Source organism: Hesperophylax consimilis, chromosome 31 (genome assembly GCF_061612785.1).
Source record: "Hesperophylax consimilis isolate HC1 chromosome 31, BYU_Hcon_1.0, whole genome shotgun sequence".
NCBI lineage: Eukaryota > Metazoa > Arthropoda > Insecta > Trichoptera > Limnephilidae > Hesperophylax > Hesperophylax consimilis.
Window position 1 is genome coordinate 5,814,367 of NC_142866.1, and position 27,830 is coordinate 5,842,196.

The 27,830-nt window shown below is 33.8% G+C and overlaps 2 protein-coding genes across 2 annotated transcripts; both read right to left on the reverse strand.

The window, feature by feature from the left end:
- Positions 1–1,917: 1,917 nt before the first annotated feature.
- LOC149409373 (putative serine protease K12H4.7) lies at positions 1,918–5,078 on the reverse strand. Its single transcript, XM_089649786.1, has 6 exons — positions 4,974–5,078; positions 4,554–4,738; positions 4,116–4,348; positions 3,893–4,031; positions 3,329–3,551; positions 1,918–2,103 (listed from the first exon to the last, which is right to left on the reverse strand). The coding sequence occupies exons 1-6, from the start codon at positions 5,076–5,078 to the stop codon at positions 1,918–1,920; spliced, it is 1,071 nt and encodes a 356-aa protein (XP_089505912.1).
- Positions 5,079–15,271: 10,193 nt separating this feature from the next.
- On the reverse strand, positions 15,272–26,267 carry LOC149409374 (putative serine protease K12H4.7). The gene is made up of 7 exons (XM_089649808.1): positions 26,052–26,267; positions 21,236–21,420; positions 20,092–20,324; positions 18,624–18,762; positions 16,878–17,152; positions 16,231–16,366; positions 15,272–15,873 (listed from the first exon to the last, which is right to left on the reverse strand). Exons 1-7 carry the CDS (start codon positions 26,265–26,267, stop codon positions 15,594–15,596), a joined length of 1,464 nt encoding a protein of 487 aa, XP_089505934.1. The 3' UTR covers positions 15,272–15,593.
- Positions 26,268–27,830: the final 1,563 nt, after the last annotated feature.

Consider the following 27,830-nt stretch of genomic DNA (forward strand, 5'->3'; position numbering starts at 1 on the left):
AACATATTAAAAAAACCTGTAAAAGACTCAGATGAATTGCTGGCAGAATGTACACATTAAATTTTTTCCTATCAATTGAAACACTTAAAATAATGTATATGTCAATGGCAGAATCTATTATAAGATATGGATTAACCATATGGGGAAATACTAGTATAACCAATCTGAAACAAGTCCAAGTTGTACAAAACGCAATTGTAAAATTACTAGTCGTCCCTAATATTTTTAAACAGAGACATAATACACCGTTGCTGTTTCAGAATGCCAAAATTTTACCTGTTAAGGCTATACTATGGCAAAAAATCATAATTCAGTATATATTTACCCCGCAGCATAAAGAAAAATTAGAACATAAATACAGTACTAGATTCACGCGCAATGACGGGTTAATAGTTCCGAAATTTAATAATAAATACGGACAGAGAACGTTTGAATACAACATACCGAAGATATTTAATTTATTACCTGACACTATAAAGCAATGTAAATCTATGAATAAGGTTAAATATATGGTGAAAATTGGTTATCGGAAAAAAAATATTTATTTTAATATGTATGAAAAATTATTAATTCTGTAGATATAAGATGTAAATTATAACTTTAAAAAATGTATTTGAAACTAACTTTAAGTACCTGTTGACAAGCCAATTCAATCGGCTTAGCAGGACTTGTTTGTTGATATTATGTATTAACTATTTATTCAATAAAAAAAAAATAAAAAAAAGATAAAGAGGCTTTTCAATAATAACTCTTGGGTTTTCCGAGCCCCAGATTCGACAATTTTGCTTGTTGACGAAACCACCGAGGTGGAAATGAGCCTCATCACTCAAGATGATGTGCATTTGATTCACTCAAGTGAATTTTAATCATTTTAATGCGTTGTTGAAGCGTGTATCGTTCCATTTTCATTAATGGCGTAGAGTGTCTATTTGTCAAATGTCAAAAAATGGCAGCTTCAAAAGTAACATCTACCGAAATAGCGGGCTATTCAAAATAACACCTCTTATTGGAAAACCTTGTACTTTACCAAGTTGGCCCTTTAATGTGGGGTTGTGAGAACCAAGGTAGGTACCTATATGGTTATGGTTTGGCGGTAAACCTAAGATTTTTTATCTTATTAGCGCCTAACACTTTTAATCCCTATCAATTTGCCATCCAACGTGACAAAACCTTAAATCGACACAATATTTTAAGAATCCTATAATTTTCAATTTTGCGTGTATTGTATGCTTGTATTTTGTATTGTCTATTTGTATCTAAATTTGATTTTCAATTATTTTAAAAAGTATCTTTAGATATGTAGGTACCTATATTTTTAAGATCATTTTATTTAAGTAAAAAAAAGTTATAGGATCGCTGTATCTGATTGGGTAACGTCTTACATCGATATTGTTTTCTAATTTAGTTCATAGAAATGAAATTCTTTAAATAAATCAATATAAACCAATTTGTTTTTAATTTTCTTTATTCAGTGCCTGCATTATTGTTTATTACAGGTGTCACGGAATTTTCCGACCACCATGAAAGGCACCATGCTTTGTCGGTCGGTTTCTCTATTGGCTTGCTTAAATAATTAACAGTGTATCCACAATAATAATGTACCTAGAAGAACTTCACGATCAAAGAACTGGAAATTATGGCTTAGTTCTCTGATCTTAGATCATCGATCTTAACTCCTCCGTCTTTCACAGTTATGTTTACAAGATTAAAAAATTTAAATATCAATAAGAATAGTCATCTGATTCGTCTGAATCTGAGTCGTGGTAATCATCATAAGTAGTATTCCCGAAATAGTAGCCGTCATCAAAAGAACGTTGATTGAAGCGATACTCGTTTCGTGTTTGGTGGTTTTCATCCTGATAATGCCTGTAACGCTTTTGTGAGGAATACATATTTGTTTCGACTCTCCGTTTAGGTTCATTTGTCGTCCATTTCGAAATCAGATCCAGGATTCGGTCCTTTGCCTCTACCAGTGGAAGCGAGTCGTCGACTTTGCTCGCCCTCGTGTTGGAACAGTGGCCCTCTCCCGATATGATCATGGCCGGTGAGCTGTCTGACAAATCTTCGAGTACGCTGAGGTGCCGCCATGGGTCGTTCCGGCCGCTGATGAATGCAACATTGGTCACATTTGGTTTTAGTCCACCGTAAGTTTTATTTATCTTTCGAATGCCTCTTTCGATACCAATATGGTTTAGCCTGAAAATGTTTTTTGAATATCTCTTATTAAAAATTCAAATAATGTGATCATTATTTCTGAAATCATCTGCTTCATGTGCCCGATCTTCATATTTGGCTTAATTTAATAAAGATTTCTATGAAATTTGGTTTGAACTTTTACTTACCGTTTTCCATAAATATCTGGACAAAAATGGTCTTCGAAATACGACATTGGTATGGTGTCTCCGAAAGCCTGATATTGAGAAGAAGTAGTTCTGAAGAATCCAAACGTGCTACACAATTGATAATACCAGAGCCTTCCTGCGAAACAATTACACTGTGAATTAATATGTGTAATAATGTTTTATTGCCAAAATCGGGGTACTTTGTTTTCTATAATTAAGTACATTCGTATGCCAATACGAGTATATCAAATGAAGATTGCTCGATGGACGTTCATTAAGGTTCATTGGAATCAACGTCAGACGCAGTTGGTTGTTTCGTTGAAATCACGAAAGGGATGGGTACTAATTTAAAATGCATGTATATATATATTGTTTTTTTTCACATTGACCCCACACAGGGGGCCCTGAGGAAAATAATTTCCCTTAGGACCTGTATCATTTTTCGGGATGCTGCGTGGAGGGTCTTTTTAATGTGAGAAATTTCTGGGAAGGAAAAGGGTATAAGGGTTGGGTAGCCATATAGGGATCAGTGTATCCAGGAGTGACGAATAAATATATCCCTTCCTCTGCTCAAAGCGATGGAAAACCAGACTCTCCCGATCTGGCACGCCACCCAGTTGGTGGGCAGGCGCACTAAACGACTTTTCTTTTTCTTTTACCGTCTGAATTTTTCTTGAACACACCTCCCTCAATGAACCCTGGCACCCCAGCTAAATCACCAAACGTAGCGAGCCAGACCTATGGCAGAGGTGTTGGTTATCCCCGCCTCCCAAATTGAATATATTTATTTTAGGTAATTATTAGCATAGTATAATATGATAGTATAGTATTATAGTAACATTAGCTTTAGTACAGTATTTGGCGAATTATTATTTTCCGGTGTAATCGGAATTGGTTCATAAAAAGTAACAGTTGCGGTATTGGCCGATTAAATGCCTACCTGAAACATTTTCAAGACTATACGAAGTTGCCTTATATTCTTTTACGATCGTCTTGTATTCAGTAATGTAGCAATTATTGCCGACTTTTTGACCAGTAAACAAAGCCAATCGCTCCAGGGGAACTCCATTCTCTGGATTACTTAGAAGGGAGCACGTTGCTACGACTTTTTTGTCAGTGGAGTACTGAAGGACAGTAAATTTTCCTACGATTATCCAGAAGAATGTCTGGACATCGAGTGGCTTGAGTGGATTCAGCGGAGTGCATGTTCTGGAAATTTAAGAAATATGATCGGTACCTGTTAATACTTTATATTTTGTTCTGCATTCTTTTAGAGCTGAGCTACCACTGACAAAACAGCAGTCTTCAAAAAAAATACCATTAAATGTTCCCCACAGGTCGTATTGCAGACCACACAGTAAAATGTATAAGCTGAATAAACGGTTTCCTTAAAAAAAATCGTATGGCCAGACACCAGACCTCTCCTTAAACACTGATAGCCACGTATTTCTAGAAACCAACTGTACTCTCAGATGGATATTTGCCAAATCTTTTGGGTTTCAAAAGCTATAATTCTACCTTGTTTGACTCGGTTGTATTTTTTCACTTACTTAAACAGATCTGTTATGCGCTTTGGTCCACCTTTGACGGTCAATAATCTTTTTATCTCTTGAATACCAGCTCGGATGCTGTCTACACAAGATTGTCCTCCGCGCATCAATAAGGTTGCAGTGATGTCTTCTAAATATTCTGAAAGATTATATTTTGTAGTATTAGTTTTTATACATATTGATACAAATAACGGAAAAGACTTCATTGCAAAATATTCTTTACCAGCGAAGTCTGATTTTGCTAGTAGAGGTCCCGAAGATGATACAGCACCATCCACCACATCGGGGTGTTTCATTCTCAACCAAGTTGCCAGAGCTCCTGAATAGGAAGAGCCCAAAACCACGACCTTACTTTTTCTTTTACCCTCTGAATTTTTGACATATTTAATCAAGGATGCTGTGTCTGCGAGGGATTGTTCTACTGTGAGGTATCTTAAGTTTTCAATTGATGTGTCTCTGGAAGAAGAAAATGGGTTTGTCTGCATCGAATGTTATTTAGTTAGATGTTTTATGATGTGATGCGGCTAAAATTTACCTACAGATTGTTCGACATCAGTATCAATTGCAGATTTTATGAATTTTCGTGGAGTGTGATGATTTGTTTAGATTTTTTTGATTGAATGGTTGTTATTGGTGGTGCCATTAATCGACAGCTACTTACAATGTTGGCTGACTCAGTCCATAATAACGGTGTTCCACATAAATCATGTGAGCACCTAGTGCTCTGGCCAGTTCGTATACCCTGCTATTCTCTAAATAAGTGGAGTAGATAGGCCACTCTCCTGCCAGGGCAATAATAATGGGGCTATTTTCCAACTTACTGAACTGAAAGTTCGTCGCGTATCTCTGTAAAATATAATAAAAATCATGCGAAAAACTACTCAACTGTGTTATAAAAGTTATTAGTTAAAACGGACTAGAAAAATATAATGGATTTAGAATCTATCCTGCATTATTGTTATTATGACAGGTTTCAGACTGGGTGTTGGATTGGTATTGCTGAGGTCCGATAGTCAGAGAAGTGTTGTTGTTTTTGCTGTTGTATCAAATGTTCATTCTAAATAACAGTCAACTGACTTACCAATAAAAATGTTCTGTTATCTCGAGAATTGAAGTGGTCTACTGGAACTTTGAAGTAGTTCATGCTTACACTCCTCGGTTTGGCGTCCCAAGCCTTGCCTTCCATCATTGGTTCTCGGTCTAAGACTAGTGGTAAAATTCCACGCCGTCTTCGTAACCTCTTTTGGACACCCAAGCAGAAGGATAACATGACAGCAAACAATATATAATAATGTGAAATACGCATGCTGAAAAAAAAACTTTTTAAATTTCATGATTTTGTTTTATATTTTTTTACATCAAAGGATTACAATTTCTCTTGTTTTCCTCGGGGCTTTATGGAGGTTCTTTTAAGAGGAGGTGCTGGAATGGAAAAGAGTACAGTGTAGCATAGTGAATAAAAATCTGGAGTTCAGTGTATCCAGGTGTGATAGAGGGTCTCCCTAAATCGGCCTCTTCCAACTCGGCCCACCAGGCAGTTGGTGGGCAGACGTTTCCGCCACCAAGACCTGGACAAATCTCAACCCATGAATCCGGGCACCCCTTCTGAGTCATCAAATATATCAAATCACTTGGGGTAACATATGTCAAAGGTATGATTAATGATACCCACCTCTCAAAATGTAAATAAAGGTTTAAATGTCAATAAAGACTTCATTGAAATGCTTTGAGTAAGTACACGTGTCAGACCGGCTCAAGTATCGGGGCTCCATAGTAGCCCAAATAAATCTATCTTCCAATAAATTGGGCGTTTTGTCAAGGGCTGGCAGATTCTTCAATAGTGACCAGCTGCTAACCCTGTACAAATCTGAAATCGAAGAGTCTGATTGACAATCCGTTGTTAACAGACCGATTTCCAACACTAATAATACACAGACGCATGCGTGAGCATGCTGAGTCTGTTCTACTGTTATTTTAATAGAGCCTGCTCTAAGTCCCACAATCATTGATCCCCGGTGCACCGGTGCAGATGCGTTAAATTCGACGGACACGAGCGGAACACCCGTTGATATTGAAAACGGGTTATTTTTTCGACACTTTCTTTGTAGGTCGTATATGGAACGAGCTACCGGCTTTTGTTTTCCTTCTTCATATAATCCGGGCATTCTTCCTACAGCCGTTTCCTTAACCCGCTTCACAACGCTACGTAACCGGGTTGCGACATAATTCCATTGTACAGACCGGGACGCTTTTGTAAGTTGTCACATATGATGAAATTAAAAAAAACTAAAATATAGGGAATGCCAGGGAGATCTGTATATAGAAGGTTTAAAAAAAAACTTATTATATTATATAGTACCTTTTAGCAATTTTTTAGGTACATAATACACTGATACCACGATGTTGTAGAAGTAGAGGCTAGTTAAAAAATTAACCTAGAACATGAAAGTGTATTTCTAAAATTCATCCGACCTTACCTTTCATGAAATTGTATTTATTCCAATTCGAGATTCACAATCAATTTTACCTACCGACTTTCCACTTCATAAATACAATTTTTATAATTTACAAAACCACACACAAGAAAATTATGATAAGTGTTATGAATGGTCTAAAATATCGTAGTATAGATGTTAGTTATAAGTACAAGGTTAGTATGAAATAAAAATAATGAAAATTCATGAGATGTTAAGAAAACTGTTTTCAGAACACGATCATAAATTACTCTTATTATTCCCACTGAAATGGTGTTCGATAATTTTACAGTTGGTTTTATCAAACAGCAGTGTGATTATTTACAAGTTTTCACGAAAAAATCGATTGGAAAAGCACCCATTGAAAATGCGATAGTATAATATGATTTGAAATGGTTATTTATTATAACCGTATTAAAATCAAATCGTTTCAGAAACGATAACTAGTACACAAAATGACATTATTAGTATAAGTACTTTAATTTACTTAGCTGATATATAAAAAAAACGCAATTGGATAAAGAAAAGTGCGGAAATCTTCCGCTTGTTCAGTAATAGTAATAATAATATCTTTATTTAATAAATTTGTAACAATAAACATGTAAATAGATAGAATATATAACAATTAGATAAAGTTGAGGATTCTCATAACCTGCCTCACTAGGCTAGACTGTTTTGAGGCAGTCATTTTATAGTTAGTTAGTTAAAATACTGTGAGTATATTAACTAACTAACTTACTTTTTTACTTATATTATAATATAAACAGTCAATATGTTTGTTGAATCAATAGTTTCGAATTTAGGTGAGGGCACTGGGTATTTTAATAACTTTTTATTTTATTAATCTATTTTGTAAAAGATGGTTTTATTTTTACTGAATGAAATTTATTATTTTTTGCAATTTTATGAAAGTAAGTACTTAACTTTATGGTATTTTTGTGTAAAATCTAACGTTTATTAACAGATATTTTTAATATCACCCGACTATTTTTTCGAGTTACTTTTTTTTCCATCAGATGAGTAGGCTTCGATTAAGTCCGGCAGAATTAAAAATTATAGTACGCGTGTTAAACATTCATTTAAAAATTATAGTATGCATGTTCAACATTCATTTCAAAATTATAGTACGCATGTTCAACATTCATTTAAAATTATAGTAAGCATGTTCAACATTAATTTAAAAATTATATTACTCGTGTTCAAAATTCATTTAAAAATTATAGTACACATGTTCAACATTCATTTCAAAATTATAGTAAGCATGTTCATTATTAATTTAAAAAATTATATTACGCATGTTCAACATTCATTTAAAAATTATAGTACACATGTTCCACATTCATTTAAAAAATATAGTACGCATGTTTAACATTCATTTTAAAATTATAGTGTACATGTTCAACATTCATTTAAAAACTCCAATATCTGTGATTTTTCTGTTCGTTTTGTGTGTAATACGGGATATGATGGATATTTTCCACGTTGACAAATTCTACAAATGAAAAATCTCGCATGCAATAACTATTATCAATTAGTCTGCTGCCATGACTGATATTTCTACAGAAGTTTTACAAATACCAAGAAACTGAGCCTAAATCTAAAATTACAACTCTCTATATTGTTCTTCATTCCCTAAACAGTTTTCATCCACACAAAAAAATGATATGAAAACCGCGAAATTTTATAGATGAATTTATTTACATTTACAAATTAGGAACCTACTTACATTTTGTGGTCGGAGGTAAGATAAATCTATCGCCCTGTAGGTACGTACTACATTAAGTGAAATAAATAAAATGGATAATTTCAATAATATTTTATTTGCGTGTAAAAATAACTCAATAAAAAATAAATAGGATGAATTACCTTAGTTTAAATAAAGCAAATACAAGAAAAATATTTCATCGGTTTGCGTCTTTACGTTCGAAGCGAAGAAATAACAGACTCTCATTGTGTTTTTTTGGAAATTTCAAAATGAAAAATGTGCAATATATTGTGAAATTCCTGTGATAGAAACGGACAACGGAATATCATTAGGGTATATGTATCACGAAAGATTGACGTTGACGCCATAAATAGATATTAACTCGGGATCGTCCGCACAACTTGTATTGTCGAGCGATTCGTTATAATCTGTATTTAAATTCGCCTAAGTGACCCCCTGCGCTGTCTGCATACGGTCGCAGTGGAAGACAAAATCTACGTATTCTTTAACTAGTCTTTATGTATCACAGAAGATTGACGTAGACGCCCTAAATACAGGGTTTTCCAATAAAGGTGTTATTTTGATATTCAATCGTAAAAGATCAATGGTTTCGTTTATTGTGTGGCACGTAGCGCCGTCTTGATGAAAGTAAACGTTGCCCAGATCAATACCATCCAATTCTGGTCATAAAAAATCATTAATCATCTCTCGATAGCGCAATCCATTCACCGTAACTGTTGCTCCAGCCTCATTTTCGAAAAAATAAGGTCCAATGACTCCGCCGGACCATAAACCGCACCAAACAGTCACACGTTGAAGAAAGAGAGGCTTTTCAACAATAACTCATGGGTTTTCCGAGCCCCAGATGCGACAATTTTGCTTGTTGACGAAGCCACCTAGGTGGAAATGGGCCTCATCACTCAAGATGATTTGCATTTGATTCACTCAAGTGAATTTTAATAATTTCAATGCGTTTTTGAAGCGTATATTGTTCCATTTTTATTAATGGCGTAGTTTCTACTTGTCAAATGTCAAAAAATGACAGCTTCAAAAGTAACATCTACCGAAATAGCGGGCTATTTAAAATAAAACCTCTTATTTGAAAACCCTGTAGATATTAACTCTGGATCGTCCCCACAACTTGTTGTATTGTCGAGCGATTCGTTCTAATCTGTATCTGAATTCGCCCAAGTGACCCCCTGCGCTGTCTCCATACGGTCGCGGTGGAAGACAAATTCGACGTATTCTTTAACTAGTGTTTATGTATCACAAAAGATTAACGTAGACGCCCTAAATAGATATTAACTCGGGATCGTCCCCACAACTTGTTGTATTGTCGAACGATTCGTTCTAATCTGTATTTGAATTCGTCCAAGTGACCCCCTGCTCTGTCTGCATACGGTCGCGGTGGAAGACAAATTCGGAGTATTCTTTGAGACTTTCAGTGGTTTACAATAATTTTTGCTTTATGTATTAAACGTATACCTTGTGTAAATCTCTAAATATTGTAAAATAAAGTCGCTATCCTCGTCTGCCTGCTTGTGCGCTTAGTTCTAATTTAATTCTAAGTTAACTTAGAGTATTTCTTCAGGAAGGTTTGTGTATATAATGCATGCGTATTATATTTGTAGAAAATAGAAAAAAGTCTATGTTTATCCTAGAATTAGGATTCTCAAAATTTTACTCAAAAACCTTTCACAACTCCGAGAAACGGCGGGTAAAACATTAGCTAGTTTAGAATAAATTCTTACGGAAAAAGGCGTGAAAATTATATTTCGTTACGAAAATACAAATCCAAGGCTTTTCATTCTGGTAATTCGTGAATATCGTAAATTAGGGAACAACACGCCAATAGTATGCATTAATATGTTATTATGAATGATGTAAAAACTTTTTCGTACAAACTGGGCTCTTTTTTACGTTTCTATTTATATTCGCCATAAAGAGAAATAATAGTAATGTGAAAGGTATTTACCTCCCTATTCAAATGGTAGAATAAAAGTCTCTAATGTATGTATGAATAGCGAAAACCAATAATAAACCGTAGACATGAAGGCTGCAGGCTGAAGGTTGATGGGGTGTTTCAGTAGTGTGAAATGTTACGACAGCATTTATTTGAAAAGTTCCAGCGCTGGTTTATGGCCGTCGCTGATGGCAATCGATTCTAAGCTTTCGAAACACGGAGTTATAAGAACACGGAAAACGCTAAAATTCAAAGTGGTTTCTCTATTAATTTCGTTCTGTTTCTCTTTGAAGTTCTGACATTTAAAAAAATATATCTATAACCTCTGCTATCTCTCTCACTTTAATTCGGCGTTTCCTAACACTATTTGGTGAAGTTGCAGTTTTTGGACGTCCCGAACGTTCATCGTCTCCCAAGCTTTAAATTCACGGAGGAAGGAAGAGAGTGAAGCTGGCACTAGGGTAACCAAGCCCCAGCGCATCAAACAAGATGAACTAAGCCCAAATGGGCGTGGAATGGGCGCGGCTTACCGGGCTTCCTTGGCCAATATAATTTCATCGCTCAACTTGAGCAGACGTTTCCTTTATAATCTGTAAAGTGCTTTTGTTTCTTTTAAGCGATGAAGTGCAGTGTGAAGTTATATAAAAACCGTTCAGAAAAACAGTTAAAAACTACAGATGACATTACTTTTCACCTGTAAGTATTTTTAATGTTGTTTTTATAATAAACTACTCGTTTTCCTCACGCTTCTGTCACAGGTAGCCGACTTGACGGAATAGATTATGGCAAAGTTATGCGATACTGGGCTTTGAAGAAACTTACTTTAGTGCTTAAAATCGCACAGCATTGATTTGTGAGATGGGACGTTCTTATTCCAAAGAGTAGGTATGATTACCAGTTATGGCCATTTTTTTGCTATATTATTGATATTTTGATTCTAACAGGTTTCCGGTAGATTCAGTGGTAAGAGAGCAGTGGAAGAAGCTTGTACATAAAGATGGATGGAATCCAACAAAATATTTAAAAAAAATTGCTTTAACCACTATAAAGATGACGACTTTTATATCACCAAAAACGGAAATAGAAAACTGCGACCTGGAACTATACCTGATTTGTACTTGGAAAATAAGGTGTGTATCATTAAAAGTATTATAAAGATAGGTTAAACAATTCTATTACAATAATAAGGGAGTATTTCACCATACTCTTGATAGCTTATCCATAGGATAACGTTTATTGTAGTACTATCATAATTAATATAATTCGTTATTTGTAGGAACGTATTTCTTTAGAACCAATGCAGATGCTGAACTCTGAACCCGAGTTTTCTGAAGTAGGTGCAAATGTAGAGATAAATTAACAATCACATTTTTCTGTTAGCCAAATCAATTTCTGAAAAATATTGCGACATACGACTAAATATTTAGCTATTTGTGAAAACATGACCGCAACGACAAGACAAACATCCAACTTATACTATTAAGAGGACAGTAACTTTTTTTAAATTTTATAATTTCTGAAACGTTGTATTGTTATCCAACGGGTTCTTGCATTTTTTTCCATCGATCTGTAATTTTATACATATTTTTGTAATGAAGTTTAAACAGATTTTAGAGCATCAAAATTTTTTTTGATAGTTCTTAAAAAAATCCATGATTTCATGAAGGGGTCCCTGGCGACAGACTTCAATATTTATTTTTGTTGTTATGTATTTTACCAATAAGATATCAAATAAAATAAAGTTGATTAATATGTGATATTATATATATTGTCATTAAAACCCCTTGTAATTAATTTACAAAAATAAAATAATATAAGAAATAATAGTGTTAAGTTGTTAAAACTGGGGATTTTACCCCATTCTGGCTAGATGGATGGTTGTGTCCATTTTAAATTCCACCCATACTTACCGCGCGCATCTTACTTCTTACCGCAAACTGGCGACAAAATTGTTGTAGAAAAAGTTTCTATGACCACCTCCACTCTCTTCCTTCCTCCGTGTTTAAATTCAACTGCCCAAAATTTCACTATGGTAAATGATGGTGCAGAGTACCCATACACAGAGTCTAACTCATCTTTGTGCACAACTACATTCTTTAGCTTTTATCGACGAATACCGCCATCTTTGCGTTGAGGTCGGAAACTTTTCAGACCACCCTGGTATAATCATTATTGAATCAAAATCAGTAAAAATGGATTTGAAACGAAAGAAGAAACAGAAAATACAACGATTGGGTTGCAAACCGAACCTGGGACCTATATTCTATACAAGAATATATTTTACCACTGTGTATTATTACATTACTGAATAGCTTCATTTTTATCAATATTATATCTCGATATTGGCCATATTATTCAGACGAAAGAGTAATAAGCAATAGTATTTTATAGAATAATAATGGAAGATGGCAAACATGTCGAAAATAATATTAAAAAACAAGTGAATATTTTCTATAAAGTTTTTCATACATTAGCATTTAGGAGCAATAATTTATTTAATATCAACGGTATAAATATACCATAAACAATGATAACATGTCACAGTTAAAATCGTAGAAATATTTTTAAAAAAGAATTACAAATATATGTGGCATTTGATTTTGAAATGACATTAGAGAGTAAGTAAGTAAGTAAAAAAGAGATACAAGTACATAAGTTTCTATAGTGCAAATAAGGTAGAATTAGATTAAATTAATATTGATTGAAAGGATTTGATAGCATAGCCCTCTTATACCTACCTTGCGTGCAGTTAAATAGATCTGCCACATCTGCGTATCTATAATGAAACTGAATTATTATATATCTGTCTTATGTCTACCTATTCAAATAAATAAAAATATGTATGGGGCGCGGACATTTATACAAATCTTTAGATTTATTCTGAGATTCGTGAACTTTTGCACACCTCAAAACAAGCGTAAAACCACTGTCTACATTAGCTTTCTAAAAACCTCCCCTTCCCATTTATCCAGCCCAAGCAGAATTTTGATAATTCTTAATGAACTTTTGCACACTTGACCTTCAAAATAAGAGAAAAAGTTATGCCTACATTTTATTTCGAAAAACTCAATATCGGGCAATGCCAGTGACTTCAGCAAGTAATGAATTATTCATAAAATGTAATTATTTTAATTCTCACATCCATTCCCTGAAGGCACTCCTAGACGTGATGTACTAAGGTTGTAGGCAAAGATAAAACGGTTAATAATAATAATTATATCTCCGCACGCAACTCTTAGCGGTTTTCAAAACTTTGGGAAATATATATCTAATATCTACCTTCAGGAAGCTTTCGAGGAACTAAAAATGCTTTAGATTGATTTGTGAAACTGAAAGTGATTTTAAAATTTAAATTAAGATTATTGCCTTTCAAAAACAAATATTGTGAATTTTCTGAGCGTACAAACATCGTTGTAACAAATCAAGTTTTTACTGTTTCGACCTCACGCGCCGCGTTATATTTACACTGCTTTTATAAGTATGATCGTAATGGTTTTAAGAAAATTTTAACTCTTAGGTACTTAATATATAATAATAATATTTGGCTAATTTATATAGCGCCGTTTTTGTAAAAAATCACCTCAAGGTACTTGTTTCTCATAAATTTAAAAATAAAATCTCCCATTTAAATATGTGCGTCGTTGTGCTCCTATACCATATTAAACGTATAATTCTATTTTTTTTATTTTTTATTATTCAATTTATAAAAAAACAGTTCACTTCACAGCAAGTTCTGCTGTGAAACTATTATTACGCGTTATAGCTCTTTCGTTTTCTGAAGGCATTATCAAACCGTGGTTGGCCACTTACAGATAATATATTTATTATAATTATATTATTTGTATACAGAAACTTACAACGAAAAACAACTTGCTTTTATTTTCATTACCTACGCCATTATTGATAATAAAATGTCATGACCAAACACTGTTTAATTTAAAGTGCTAAACATTTGAAATTTCTCATAAGTAAGAAATTATTTTTTATTAAAATCATAATAGATATTAGAAGGCATTAAATAAATTAAAAATAATTCATATTTCTCCCACGATTATTGGCAGGACTAATTGCAGCAAGTGGAAGACGTGGATAATATTTTGTAAACTATATGTAATACTAATATACCTCAGCAGTTGGTCAGAATCGTGTTTTCGTTCGTGTTCTTCGTGGGTGCTAAAAATACTTCTACATCTGCAGATTTTCTACAAATGGTCACGCAATACGAAATTTAAAACCTAAACCACACAAGCCGTGACACACCTGGAACTTTTGGAATCTTGGAATCCTAAGTCACATGACCAATGGACCACGTGCCACGGGTCAGATGTCAAATCTGACGAAGAAATTTTGAAAACTTTGATTATAATAAAAAAATTAGTACCATCAACTAATGACATAAAAATCAGTTTTTGCGAGTGTAAAAATGTGATGTAACATTTTTAATTAAATGGAAGAACACATTTATTGAGTGTTCAAGACCATAATATGGCAAATTGGAACAGATTATTTAAATGTTATTTTACTTGTAACAAATGCAATACAATTGATCTCTTGAAAACTTGAAGGATGGAAGTAAACTGAATGCTCTAAAACTGGGATCTCTGAGGCGTATGTGTGCTAAAAATTTGTATGACTGTAAAAAGTGAGGGGATCCAGAAGAATGCAAGGCTGACGTAAGCGTAATGGTAAAGTTGAAGAAAGGGACGCTCGTGTTCAAGCACGTAGAGTGGGTGAATACCGGAGCCGTTAGGCATCATTCTTGAAGAAAAAATAATACAGGCCCTGAACTGGAAAGGAATTAAGAGCTATTCACAGAGACAAACGTGCCGAGAGCTCCAAATATTACTAACTAAACTAAATAGAACTACATTTAAAGTTTCTCAAGTATTCTGTTTTTCCCTCCGTAAATTGAATTGAATAAATAAATCTTCTATAAAGTTTATTCGACCAGTTAGTGACTGTTTACAAATATGTCTTTCGGGCGTCGTGGGTTCAGTTTCTCTGATAGCTAAGTCCTCCACAGTCAAATCTCCTTCGTATCATGATGTTAGTAAGATTTTTTCAAATATTGTCAGGTTGTTCATGCCGATTGACGACCATAAAAAAATATATGTGTATATAATACTGACACAGAACCAGATTTGCTGCCTTGCATGGTTAATCCAAAGCTGAAAAGATAGAATATAAAATTTACACTAAAACGTTCATAAATAAAATAAAAAACAGGTATTCAGGAGCATTCACAATAGCTTCATCAAGACACAACAAAACTCCACACAACGAATTTGAGCCCTTCCCAACTAGAAAATAAGTAAACAAATACTCAACATTGATGGGAAGTGAAAAATTATTATATTCGCAATTGATTTCTCGAACATGATTTCGTCCTGCTTAATTATTTATTTTCTAGTTGGAAACTTGCTAGTTTTCGGAGTGCCTGGAAGAAGCTATTTGTTAATAAATTTATTCGGCAAATTTTAAAATTGGCGGTAAGATTAACAATTTGTAAAGTAAGAAATGAACAATTTGAAAAGTAAGAAATTAGTTGGTGTCTGTTGTTTATTCTGCGATCCACTTGAGCACAGCGGCCCTAACGGCCGTCCTGGCAGCGGTGAGCCCGGGCCGGTCGAGGAATGAGGTTGACTGCAGGTCCTCGCAATGGGAAGTTCCGTTAATGAGTATGGCGGGGAAGCTGTCAGACAGGTCCTCCACGATGCCCAGCCTGTGCCACGGGTCGATGGTGCCGTGCACGGAGATCACGTTGGTGGTGTTAGGTGTCAGACCTCCGAACACTTGGTTGGTTCTCTTGGCTCCGGCGTTCACCAGATCAGCGTTGAAACTAAAATTAAAATAAAACAAAATATTTATTGAGTACAATTTAGTATTAAGTTATTTTCCAATCTTCCCCTATCCAGTTCCACTTTCACTTCATTCAACGACGTAACCCAAAATAAAAATTTCACAGGTTGACTGTCTTCTTCAGATTTTTGTGCTATATCGCATACGAATATACATACTAATTCTTCTTTACACATTTTAAAGTAATTTTTCACTTCCATTTAAGAGTCCTTCAAAGATAATCGTTTTACCCTTTTTTTAAGAATATGGATGAAGTTTAACCCTAGATAGGATTGTATGGCGTGCCATTCTGCCTAGTGGTGTAACGGGCTATGTTGAATGGTCTAGTTGTATTTACCGTTTTCCGAAAAGGTCGGGGCACATGTGATCCACGTAGTAAGACAGGGGGAAGGTGTCTCCAAAGGGCTGGTTTCGAGAGGTGGTTGTCTGGTAATACCCGTACTCGGTGCAAGTCTGGTATAGCCATGTGCGTGCTGCAAAAATAGGGTCATCAGTAAACACAAAAGCTCAAGCCGTCATTATTTTATCTAGCAATGGTTTTATAAGCAATTTTCTGAAAAATAGTGCAAATCTGAAAGAGGGTATTTTTGAAGATTTCGATAGTAAATACATTACTCGTATGCACTGTGATAATATACAATACTATTTGAAAAAAAAAAACAACTAAAATGTTTTATTGGGAAAGCATTCTTTTGGATTTTGAAACTACGGCTACATTTTGAAGTAGCATTGTGGACACTAAACAAATTACCAAACAGTTTTTATCAAAAATCTTCTGTGTGGTGCTAGAGAATGGAGTTTCTTTTGCAAAAGATGACAAAATTTTTCCTAAGCTTCCCAGCAACTCATTTTTTGGATCTAATTATACATCGATGCCTTTGCTAGGAAGTTGCTTGCAATCTCTACCATTGTCGTTTGTTAGACTTATTAAATTTAACGGAGAGATTAACAACAACAAAATATTATCTGCGTAATTTTACTAACTTGTGGCGATATCTTCATTTTCGAAAGAAGTGTCCTTGTAGTATTCCGTGGTCTCGTTATATGAGGAGGAGAAGCAATACGGCCAGGCCTGACTCTTAATGTACTCGCTGAGGCGCTCCAAGGGAGTGCCAAGGTTGTCGTTCACCAGCGGGGCGCACACGGACGCGATCTGGCCGGGCCGCGCGTACTGCACCAAGCCGGAGAACACGTCGGAGATGATGGAGAAAAAGGTCTGCACGTCGAGGGCGTTGGAGGTGTCGACTGTTTCGCACAATCTAAACAAATCACACTTTGTCATTTCTTCAAACCGTCACATTTGGTCAATTCTTAAAATAGTTTGTTTGAATTCCCGTCACATTTATTTATTTATCATGATCTCAATAAGACGGCTATTCACAATAACGAAAAGAAAGATATGAATCGTACAAAATATACAATAATTAAAAGCACTAATTTGTTGATACATAATTGGAAAAAGTTGATAGGAAACCAAACTTTTGCTTTACAGCTATTTTGTGACATTATGAAAAAAAAATTATGTCAAAATATTTTCGATAAACTGTCTGTGTTTAAGTAACAATATGTCAACGGCCAACTTAGAACCTTTAAACATTCATTGATATTGCCTTAAAATCAGCTTTTTGTCATTTTAAGATTGTTTGTTTGAATTCCCGTTACTTTACATACGGTGAAGTATAATGATCATCAAAGTCATTTAACCCCGATCGTTTATCAAACAGAGATCCATGTCAAAATGACCTACTCGTAGTTTACTATTATATTTTGAGTCGGCGTGCGGCTTAAAGGGGAATCAAAGCTTGTTTGGGTTAGTCCAAACTAAATCACATATGATTGTTTATTTACCTGCTCATTTATATAACATTTGATATATATACGGTTATTCTTATTTTTTAAGAGATTTTCGACCGGAATTAAGTCAACCAGTGATCAAAATCTATCGAACTTGTCTTGTCGAGACAGATTTAAATCGAACTTCTATACAATTTCAATGCCTGATTCAGACACAATGAAGACAGACTGTTAGACACTGTCGTTTTCATCTTCATCTTCAGATGTAGATTTAGGTTTAGATTTCTTGTACAAAACAATCCCGGTATAGTGATGTCATAGGACTAAATATATACTGTTTGTTATTCAGGCTTCAATAAATGTTTTCTTCTAAAAAACAGCATAATAAATATAGCCTACCCCAAAATCTTTACAATTCGTAGCCCAAGATCTCAAAAACATTGTACAATAAACGACATGTTAGCAATAAAACTAATATTTGACAGTTGAATCAAGATCGATAAACCAATAAATATCACGTAATTCCGGGAGTAAGACAAATGCAGCACCGGGACCACGGTGCTGGCAAAGGTCCGGGATTCCCGGGATATCGAATTTCAATATCTCGGGATAGAAACATCTAATATCGGAAAACGTTAGAAAATTATTTCGGTTTGGTTCATCACAGACTTAAAAAATATGGAAGTATTTCAAAATAATAAAAGTTTAATTGATAATGTGGACCGCCTAATATGTACAGATATTTTCGCTACCCCGAAATACCCCAAAAATATTATTGTAAGAAGGAAAACACGATTCCATCAGATACACCAATGCTAAGCGAATAAGGGCTCTAGAGAGCTCATTATTATATATTTGTTTAGAGCTCATTTTGTCATATAATGCGACGAGACAGTAAATCATCGTGTTCGGTGAGGAAATAATGTTCATTATTACCCAAAAAGTTCAGAGACTTCGATTGTTCCGTTTTGGGTGAGCAATAATTCTTGTGCCTTGATAACACCTTCCCTGATGGTATCCACACACTTCTGTCCTCCCTCTGTCAGGATTGCGTCGTTGACATTCTCCAAGTACTCTAAAAATAGGAGGATATTATGAAAAAACATTTCAAATACATTTACTTATATGTACATTGTACAATCAAAATTTTACAATCAAAAACACAAATAAATATAGTAGCAGTATAATAAATTTGACGGCCGGCATAGTCCAGTGGTAACGCATTGGACTGCCATTCCGAAGGTCGCGGGTTCGAACCCGGCGTGCGCAAATAAATTTTATTTGATTGATTTGTGTTATTTCACAATTAATTAATTAAAATAATATATAGTATATTTGCGGCACGTTCCAGAGTGGAAGATACTACCAGTATCGCCCTGGTGTAAGACCACCATTCAGAATTGAAACGTTGCTCCAAATGGCTTTAGCCGTGTTTAGTGACTAGATCTGAATAGCCAGGTACTTCCCCACCTTCCTCTTTCCCTTCGCCACTTACCTTCAGCCTCACAACATCCCCCAATTGGGGATGCCATAGTCTCACTGGCTCCAGACGGGAGCAGTTGGGACTCTTGTGAGGTATTCACTATAAAAAAAAAAGCACATATCCGCAATATTGATTAAAAATTAAATTTTCACTTTACGTATTTTAGTATACGTTTTCAATTTAAATTTTATTTCCGTTGCCTTTAAACTATCTTATCACCCTTCATTTTATTGTATACTAGCGCAGGCCTAAGAAAAATTAAGGGATGTTATAGTTTGTAGAATTTGTGATGCTTTTTTATATGCATATCGTACAAGAGTCCCAACTGCTCCTAACCGTCTGGGGCCAGAATCAGCATCAAATCAGAATCGGCATCCAAAATTGGAGTATGATGTAAGGCTGAAGGTTGTAGGGAGGGGAATGAGATGAAGAAGAGGATGGTGTGGGAGTATCCAGCTATTCAGATCTAGTCTATAAGTACGGCTAAAGCTATGTCAAGCCACGTTTCAATTCTGAATGGTGGTCTTACACCAGGGCGATACTAAAAGTATATTTCACTCTGGAACGTGCCGCAAGTATTCTATATTTTATTTTGAACCCGCGACCTTTGGCTTGCTAGTCGAGAGCTTTACCCCTCTACCACGAAAGAGCTTTATAATATATTTTCCTCAGGTTCAATAAAATAATTAGACATGATTAGGTTCTGTCGAAGATTTAGATTAAATATATTTTTTTCATAAAAAAATATATTTATTTATTATTTCTTTCAAAATTAAAATAAAAATAAGCATTTCAAACGTATTATAAAATCATTTTTATACCCAGGAATATATATTTATATTATTTATACACAGGAATACGGAGGAATACTTCCACATCACGCGTGCTGGAATTAGTTTGTTTAATTCTCATCAAACCTACCGTAGAAATCAACCTTGGCCAGCACGGGTCCGCTGGAGGCTACTGCGGCATCGATGACGTCGGGATGCTGCAGCCTGATCCACGTAGCCATGTTCCCGGCGTATGAACCTCCGAACACGATCACCTTGCTGTTGGCGTACCTGTCCTGCTGCTTCAGATCCTTGACGAGCTCGGCAACATCGGACAACGCCTGGTCGACGATCAGGAACTTCAGGTTGTCTGCGCTGGTATCACTGAAAGAAAAAAATAGTCGATTTTTACCGCTGACATCGCACAAAGATAAATAATAAAGTATATTAGGATTCTTTAAAATACATTTTTTTTCACATTAATTTATTTTTATTTATTATAAAAATAAATTATATTTTTATAATAAATAAATTTCAAGAACAACACGTCTAATCACCTCAAAATGGGAAAATAATTCACCGACTCCAGATATTTTCATATCAGAGGGTTCGGCTCGGTAGAACTTCTAATTGAACCTATAAATCCTACTGATCCCTCAATATAAATATTTAAATAATCTTTCGTAATCCTACATGTAAAATGATTGATTTTTATTTTATTTTTGATACGACAAAATTTTGAATGAGAGAGCTAGGTATAATGCCAGTAGCCGAAATAACAAATGGTAATTTTTTTATACTCTGATAATGCCAAATTCTTTTAATCTCATTTCCTAAATCTGTGTATTTTCTTATTTTTTTAGAAACAGATTTTTTAAATAAATATTAATAACAAGTTCTTAATTATCATTATTACTCGTTACAGCAGTTTCGCATTCCGAAGGCGTCATCAAACGGAAAACTGAGTGATAATGCCTTTTTTTAATATAATAAATTATGACGAAAATTGAATGACCTGACGCTCGCGATTATTTATCGTTTTCTTATATTCTCTTTCAATTGAGTTTTTATTATGTAAAAAAATATGTGAATCCATGAAAACATCGATAGAAAAGCAACCTTCACAATTGTGATTAAAAATGGAAAATAGTATTCCTTTTTTATACCCACACAAAAGTGATCGAATAAAACAGAACGCGATCAAGGAATAATGTAGGTTAAATTGGTTTGGTTAGTTAGCTAAGGTTAGGTTAGGTTATGTTTGGTTAGGATATGTTAGGTTAGGTCAGGCTTACTTGGCGGGCCTTGACTGTCCGTAGAAGCGGTGCTCGGTGTAGATGAGCAGCGCACCAATGTCCCTAGCGATCTCGTACATGTGACCACCGGTCACAAAGCCCGTGTCGATGGTCCACTCGCCGCCAACCATCAGCAAGATCGGGGAGTTGTCGATCCGGAAGAACTGGTCGTTGGTGATGTAGCGCTGAAAGAGAATATCACATATCGATATCATTCACTACCTTTATACTGTGTACCGGTATATATGTTACGCTTCTGGGTTCATAGTCTCCACCCAAATTCCATCAAATTATGTTCTCTTTAACTTGTGATATTGCTAAGCAAAAAATACAGTCCATACATAAAAAAATTCGCTAAAAGCATATGTGTATATATATAAAGACAATGCCACAAATGAGGCATTGAGGAAAATAATTTCCCTCAGAGCCTCGTCATCTTTGGGAATGCCGCTTGGTGGTCTTTTTAAGGAAATAAAGGAGAGGAGAGGGTGGGTAAGTATCTAGAGAGCAGTGTGTCCAAGAGTGACGGATCTATGAATAAATCCCTCCTACAGCGTTCAAGTAAGCTTATTAATATTTTATGATTTTGTAATATTTTATCTTCATTATTATTAATATATATATTCATGTGAATATAAATACAAATATTTTAAGATAGGCAAGTATTTCCGGGTTAATAATAACTCGACCTCATTTGAAAATCTCCTACTAACATTAAGCGGAAAATGTTGCTTGCATAGTTCGTGATAGGGAATTTAAACAGCCGATGAATTGAACCCACGACATCTAAGTGGGACCCAATTCAGCCACTGAAGAGTATATTATTATATCTTTACAAGAGTAAAAGCAATATTTTATATAACAGTAGGTTATTATGGCAGATAAAAATGAAATAAATTTCGTTTTCAAAGATCTGAAAAATGTATTAAACTTCCATTATTAAAATATAGTAGTTTTTACCGTTTAAAAAAAATTATAAATATAAAACAAATATTGTTAAAATATATCAGATAAGCACTTTTATTTAAATTTTAATAGATACCAATGTGAACCTTGTACATAGTAGCAGTTATGATGCTAGATGAAAATTGAAGAAATCAAATTGTATAAAATAATAAAATTTCTAAAAAAATTTTTTAAAATAAATTCGCACACCACTGTATTAATGTTCGTATTATGTGATTATATCGTAAAATGGCCCTGAACTAGGACCCAGAGACGAACTTTTTATCATAATTAAGTTTTATCTAAGCTGGGTTAGACATCTTTGATTAATATTTAAAAAAAAACCCACAATTAAATACGTAATCATTTTCAAATAATTAAATAGGTAATGTTTGGTAATAGCCTGATTTATCAGTCAGATATAACTGATCAATTCTGATAATACAACAATGATCACGAAACTCAAATAATATCTTGTGGTTTATTTTTTCGTGCGGTTTTCATCTTATGCTCTTATCACACTTATTTACTTCTTCCTCTCAACCATAAAACAGGAGACTGCAGACTGAAAAAGAATGATATTTCTTTTCTGAAGATATACTATTAAATTTATTTATTACCAACATCCATAGATGTGCGATTAAATCAGATAAACTTCAAGTGACTAAGTAAAGGAATAATATCTAAGTTGATGAATTTTGTTTATCATCTGAAATCATTATATAAATACGATTATCAAATTCCGCTAATTGATTATGCCAATTAGATAAGATTTCTAAAAGCAAACATGTTATATTTTATGACGCAAGGTACATGTTATATAAATATACTTATTTTTTTCAAATACATAATACTCTTCAACAGAAGGGTAGGAAAATAATATTTAAAAAACTTCACACATAAATGAAAATCACCTAGAAAAAATTAAGCTAAATCACTCAATATTCTATTCCGTAACGCATATTACTTGCATAAGGTCAAATTTAATGTTTTCAATTTTTCTACGAATGGATACATTAGTGATAATGATATAAAATCGCCATAATTATAACGTGTGCACTATATAGGTTCAAATATAATAATAATAAAAAATAAAAATAAACAAAAATAATAATGTTTATTCCAGAAAGTGGGGAGGTAAGTGCAATCCCACACATTCCACATAGAGTATAGTTATAACATAGTTATAAATATGAACAAAATCAAAAACAAGAATAATACAACGAAATAAAGAGAAAAAAAAATGAAAAGAGGATGAGAATAAATATTGTAAATTAAATATGTGTATTTTTGTTTTGAATTAATGACATGATGTGCTATTATTACGATATTTATGATTCAGTTTTTACAAAGACACAAATAGCAAGGACGTAAGGTTGAGGTATTCATTTCGTTTGAAATGAATATTCATAAGTCAATCATAATTTTTTTTAAATCATTATTAATATTAAAAATAACATTTTCGTTAGTGATGGCAAATATAATGAGGGCGACGGTTAAGACAGGTAAATATAATATAAAATGATTATAACTAATTTATTGTTATCCTGAAAAGTTAATTGCAATCCATTTCCAAATTAAATATTAGTCTATTCATGTCGGAACATGTGTTCATGCAGGTATCCTTTTCCTAATAACTATAATAACAAAATTTAACAATGTTAATTTTTTTTAGGAACGTGTGTTCCAACATCCTAATAACATTTACGTGTTTTACCGACAGTTTACAAGGAAACCTGTGAATACATCCTTTAAGGCGATGCCATACGTAGTAATGCAAAATCATGTGTTTTTGGTTTGAACATTTGGTCGCCTAGAAATGTTGCAGATGCTTTAAATAAATTCCGCGAGTATAATACATTTTGGCCTTTAAAATAATCGAGTATTTTTTACATAAGTCTTTTTATAAGCCCAGAAAAAAATAATTTATAAGGCCTATGAAAACTGTTCTAAATATTAAAATTTCCTACTTACAAACCCATTTTCGGTTAAGGTTTTATTGTATAATATGGCAAATTAAGTTATTTATAAAATGATCGGAAAACATTTAAATATTTGTGCCTGAATATCCACAAAATAAAATAAAAGGCACTTTTTGACCATGTTTTTTTCTTGCCTAAATCAAAACAGCTGGATGGTGTTAGCGATAATTTAAGGGGATTCAAAATATTACACGACGTATGGCATCGCCTTAAAGGCGTTCAATCCCGTTTTAAACAAGAATGCATAATATATAATTTTACGAAGTTTTTAATAAATGAGCTATATATCGATAAGATTTAATGCAGTCTCGAAAGCCATTACTTATTCGCTTGATCTTTAAAATATGAATATAACATATTTTGAGACATAAAATGACTTCAACGTATTGATGTTTTATCTACCTACATAAAAAAATATATATTTTTATGTGAGTTATCACATTCCATTTGCTATCGACATAATTACATCTGACTGATGTTGATATTATCTGTTCTTTGTTATAGACACTGTCTGTTTTTTATTAACATGTTTTGAACGGTTCCATGATAACTCAACACACTGAAAATTCAACACACTTTTAAAAAGTGATATAAAGTCATTAGAAACGATGAAAAAAATAAAATTTTAACCTAACCTAACCTAACTTACTTAACCCAGTTAATAAAGTTTTTGTTTCATCACTTTCCATGACTTTATATAAATTTTTAAAGTTGTGATGAATTATCAATGTGATGATTTATCCGGTCACTGTTTTGAACACATATATGGAATAATTGATATTTGATGATAAATTTAAAGCACAGATTGTATTCCAACATAATAAAGTACAAGAGTTTCAACTGCCCATAGCCAGTAAAGGCAAGTAGCAGTGAACTACGGCATCCCCATTTTATACAGGGGAAATAGGGGAGAAGAATAATGGACGTTTTAATTTTTAAGTATCTGGCTATTTAGATCGGATCACAAAACATCGCGATAGTAATTTTAAGTAACATTTTAATTTTCAATGGCATTTACAATACTGTTTGTTCTGTTTGTGCTCGCAAAACTCTAAAAGTAGTCGACTGAGATCGCTGGAAATTTCAAAGTTTGTTGTTATTAGTGCCAGGAGTGTTTAGAAGAAGTCGGGGACACCTGAGGAATACTTAACGCAATATCTCTTCAATAACAACCCTTACGTAGATGGCGATAAGGTTTAAATTCCCGCTTAACACCATCCGCCTGTTTTGATTTATACAAGAAAAAAACATGGCCAAAAAGTGCCTTTTATTTTATTTTGTGGATGTTCAGGCATAAATATTTAATTTTTTTCGATCATTTTATAAATAACTTAATTTTCCACATTATACAATAAAATTATAACCGAAAATGGGTTCGTAAGTAGGAGATTTTGATCTTTAGAACAGTTTTCATAGGCTTTATAAATTATTTTTTTCTGGGCTTATAAAAAGACTTATATAAAAAATACTCGATTATTTCAAAGGACAAGATGTATTCTACTCGCATTATTTAATTAAGGCATCTGAAACATTTCTAGGCGACCAAATTTTCAAACCAAAAACACATGATTTTGCATTACTACGTATGGCATCGCCTTAAGTAGATACAGAATCGAATTAAAGTCGAGGTAATGTAGTTTTTTAACAGTGGTATACAGTAGTGAATGGTGGAAGATTTCGGAGGCTTCCGAAAAAGACATTGTGGGGTATCCACTAGTTTATTATGAAGACGCACATACAAACATTACATAAGCCCTTGCGATGAATTTTACACCAAAAGGACGCTGTACAAAAAATCCAATTATTAATATTATGTTTGAACAAAATATTATACAATAAACAAATAAATCAAAATAAAAAGTAAAAATGAACATGATAGGTTTGTTTACCATCTGATAGGTCGCATTAGTGGAGCCCTGGTGATCCAGCGGCTGCGTGGTCCAGAAGGTGGTCAGGGCTCGCGCGTCGGCCTCAACCGCGCGCTCAGGGGGCGGAGGCCCGCGCCTGTTCCAGAAGCGCGGTAGCCTGTATGGCCCGCTTTTCTCCGCGCCGATCGCGCATGCTACCAGCACCAGGCACAGGGACAGGATCGTAAAGGCGCGCATCCTGCGGGCACAAATATGTATTTTTCTAATATATTAAAAATCTTTTCAAATTAATCGTAAGCCTGTACGAGCGTAATATATGAATAGTTTTAACATAATTTCATAAAATTGCAAAATGGGGGCCTCCCCACCACCCAGTGAGGGTCGACCAAATAATATTAAAAAAAAAAAAAAAATTAACAAAAATGTTAAACTGTTAGTAAAAAAATAATGTATTAACACGACGTCGTAACACGTGTTCATAAAAATAATTATATTTTCCCATTTCGTCATTATATATTAACTGGGGCAAACGCAAGTGCATGGACACGTATTCCGATATATTCGAAATGTTCTAACCTTTTATCAGGAAATGGCGTGCTGTCCCGTTTTTAACAGGATTTCAATAAATTAGAAATTATCCTTTTCCTCCGTGTGCTGTTGGTGCGACATGATATAATCAGGTCGCAGAGTGGTTGTAATAGAATTGTATTATGTATAATGGAAAAATTATATAAGTTGAGAGGAGGGATTCAACTTCACTGAAGGTTTATTAATGTAAAGTATTTCATTTCATGGGAATGGAATGAAACCCTCAGTTTACTTAACCTTTCTCCCGAAGTAAACGGGACTGTTAAACTTCATCAAGGTTCAGAGGTCATATTCAAAGCAATTTAATGTAGATACATTTTACCCATTGGTTAAGAAAATATTAATTACTACTTAAATTATTAATTTAATTACACGACTCTATTTAAGAACATCGAAAAAAGGAACAAATAACGAAGCTAGCCTAACCTGACCAAAAGTGACCTATTAGTATTTATTATTTTTGTTGGGTTCTATATTGGTACTGTTCTATTTTATCCTGTTATCTCGATACATCCACATGCAGCACAAACTCATTAATACTCTAGCAAAAAAATTGTATTACTTGTCATTCGACTGAGTTTTTATGTCATTTTATAATTTTTCTGTTTTATGTATCCAGATGAATGACTAGTTTTTTTTTGAAATTATATGTACTTATTTGTATATAACTGTATTGTTCTCATGTAAGTGAGATCATCTGAAAACAACCAGTGCACTTAAATGAACTCTTAGTTCCAAAACTAATATAGACACGAAGGGCACCAAAAGTCAGTTCCGGAGTAAAATTCAAGAAATGCACATATATTCCCTTATATTTAAAGAAAAAAACGTGGAAAAAAATTAATTCAAAGCCACAGAAGATATAAATAATCTAAAAATATGGTTGGACGATAAACTTTTGTCGTTAAATAGTGAAAAAACATATGTCATCCCCTTTTGAAATAAATTCCAACAGTATACCTCCAAATCTTAAAATAATCCTAAATTATCATTCTCTCACACAAAACGACGCTAAGCTATGTCGACAAACATGCTCATTTCTGAAAACAGCTGATAAAATCACATATCTAGGAATAATCATTGATAAAAACCTAAAATTGAAATATCGCATCCGCCAAACAATAAAGAAAATTAGGAAATTAATTTATATATTCTTACGAATCAGAACTTTCGTATCAATGAAAAATCTATAATCAATATATTATGCATTAG